The sequence below is a fragment of the Eimeria acervulina genome, genomic scaffold, assembly GCF_000499425.1.
Source record: "Eimeria acervulina Houghton genomic scaffold, Eah_scaff1092, whole genome shotgun sequence".
Lineage (NCBI taxonomy): Eukaryota > Apicomplexa > Conoidasida > Eucoccidiorida > Eimeriidae > Eimeria > Eimeria acervulina.
In genome coordinates, this window is record NW_013549429.1 from 1 (window position 1) to 2,500 (window position 2,500).

The following is a 2,500-nucleotide window of genomic DNA, read 5'->3' on the forward strand; positions in this document are numbered from 1 at the left end:
CAAAAGGCGCACTTTGAGGTGTATGTACACCTCAAAATGTTTTAAACAAAGATTGCGCTCTTCATTTTATTTAAAAAGAGAATTATAAAAGGGTTATGAGATTATAAACAAACCCTAATTTTAGTTATTGTCTTATTATTGATATAGCTGAAACACGAGAAAAAGTATTATATATATGTGCAATTTACTAATGGTGGAGCTGCCTATACACCCGAAGGCAACACCAGATACACCACACATAGCTCTGTGTATCTGAAGATAATAAAATAGAAAATATATATGAGTAATAGATTTAGAGGTGCATAAAGCTGACAACACATAAATAAAATAGATTTAAATATACATTTTATTATAGAAGTGGACGACGAGGGTATCGATCCCTCTACCTCTCGCATGCTAAGCGAGCGCTCTACCATTTGAGCTAGACGCCCTTACTCCGCCTGGTTTGTTTGTATTTCTTTACTTGCATATTTATTTTATTTATTTTATTTTATTCTTTTTCTTTTTAAGTGCATTCTCTTTGCTTTATCTGCTCAATTTATATGCTTTAATCTGAATACCTGCATATATTTATTATATATATATGTATAAATATATACAGATATCTATAAATGCGTAAAGGAGGGGTACAGAGGTTGTTAATCTGTTTGACTCCTTTCTTGTTTCTTTATTATAATTAAGACAAGATATAAAATATATATTATTTTATTATTTCTTTGCGGTTTGAATTACAAAAATTTTTATTTGCTTTCTTTCTCTTATACGTCCTTCAGGGGCCCCCTGTCGGCTGCTGCTGCGGAGCTGTCGATACACCTGGGGGCCCCCCTTCGGGTGTACAAGCAGCGTTTTGTTTTTTTGTTTTTTCTGCTTTTTGCTGAGGACTTCCTTGATATTCTGGTGTACAGAAGGGCTGCAGTCCACGGGCTTGCAACGAGATGCTGCAGAGAGCAGCATCTGCTGCTGTTGCTGTTGCTGCTGCTGGTCCTGCTCCTTCTACTGCTACCCTCCCTGCTGCTGCTGCTGCCGCTACGGCTGCTTCCCTCAGGTGCTGCGGCAGCGCTGGCTGCCCTGCGAGCAGCAGCAGCACGAGCTACCACTTTATCAGCAGCAGCAGTTGCTTCTCTTTGAGCAGCAGCAGCAACAGGTACTTTAGCACTGGCAGCAAAAATAGCAGCAGCAGCAGCAGCAACCAGCAGAGCCTGATAGGTTGTGGCAACGGCTTTAGGCCCAGCATCAGCAACAGCAGCAGCAGCAGCAGCAGCAGCAACGACAGCAACCCAGAGCGAATTGGAAGCGCGTCGTGTGTCTCCTCTACTTTTGTCTTCTCCGGTGTCTCCCTGAAGCAGCAGCTGCTGCTTCTGTCTCTCCGTGCTGCAGCAGCAAACTCGGAAGCAGCAGCAGCAGCAGCAGCAGCAGAACGTTGGGGTTCACCTAAAGATGCCTACGAAAACCACCGGAAGCTTTGGCTGTGCATCTCCAATGAGGCGCTGCTGCTGCTGCAGCATGCAGCAGCAGCAGCAGCAGCAGCCGCAGATTGGGGTGTCTCTGTTAGCTTTCTGTGGCTGCAGGGCGTAGTCCCCGTGCTGCAGCAGCTGGCTGCTGCACCTCTGCCTTTAAAAACGAAGCAGCAGCTGCCGTTTGTGCGGCACTTCGAGCTGCTGCTGCAGCAGCAAGACCCTAATTTACTGCTGCAGCTGAGTCCTGCTGCAGCAGCAGGAGCTGCTGCTGCCCTCAGTCTACTCGGGTTGCTGCGGGGAGCAACGGCACGTGCTGCTGCTGCTGCGCTGCTGCAGCAAGTGGAGACGCTGCCTCCGTTGCTGCTGCTGCAGACTGCGCAAGCAGTGGGTCCTGCCCTGCAGCAGCAGCAGCAGCAACAACAACGGCAGCAGCATATGCTGCAGCAGCTGCAGCAAAGATTGAAGCAGCAGCTGCAGAGGCAAAGGGCTGGCATACAATCAAGCTGCAACACAATAAGCTGTCTGTACACCCGAGCTGCTGTTGGGGGCCTCAGGTTTTCAGAGTGGGAGCAGCTGCAGCAGCAGCTGCTGCAGGTGCTGCAGCAGCAGCACATGCTAGAGGACACAGAGCTTGTGCAAGCAGCAGCAGCAGCAGCAGCAGCAGCAGCAGCAGGACGCTGCAAGAGCGAGCTACTCATGGTGCTGCTGTGCCGCCACTTCCTGCTGCGGCTGGGGGGACCCGATCTGCTGCAGCAGCAGCAACAGCAGCAGCAGCACCAGCAGCAGAGGCAGAAGCAGCAGCATTTGCTGCATCTTCAGCCGCTACAGCAGCACCATACGACAGAGTTTCTGCTGCAGCTGCTGCAGCAGCAGCAGTTTGGGTTTCAAGGGGCGCAAGGGAGACCGCTGCCATTCTGCGTGCATGCAGTAATTCATCTGCTGCTGCTGCTGCTGCTGCTGCTTGTGCTGCTGCTGCTGTTGCTGCCTCCGCTTTTTCTGCTGTTGCTTAGGCTGGTGATCGGTGTGCTGCTGCTGCGTGCTGC

General features: G+C 50.0%; 1 protein-coding gene across 1 annotated transcript in view; it reads left to right on the forward strand.

Moving 5' to 3' along the window:
* Nucleotides 1-935: 935 nt before the first annotated feature.
* EAH_00055340 (hypothetical protein, conserved) overlaps nucleotides 936-2,500 on the forward strand; it is a gene marked incomplete at both ends in the record, with an annotated part of 8,597 nt that continues 7,032 nt past the window's right edge. The window contains one exon of the mRNA XM_013393883.1: nucleotides 936-2,384. Within this exon, the coding sequence (XP_013249337.1) occupies nucleotides 936-2,384 (1,449 nt within the window). The remainder of the gene's footprint in view (nucleotides 2,385-2,500) is intronic.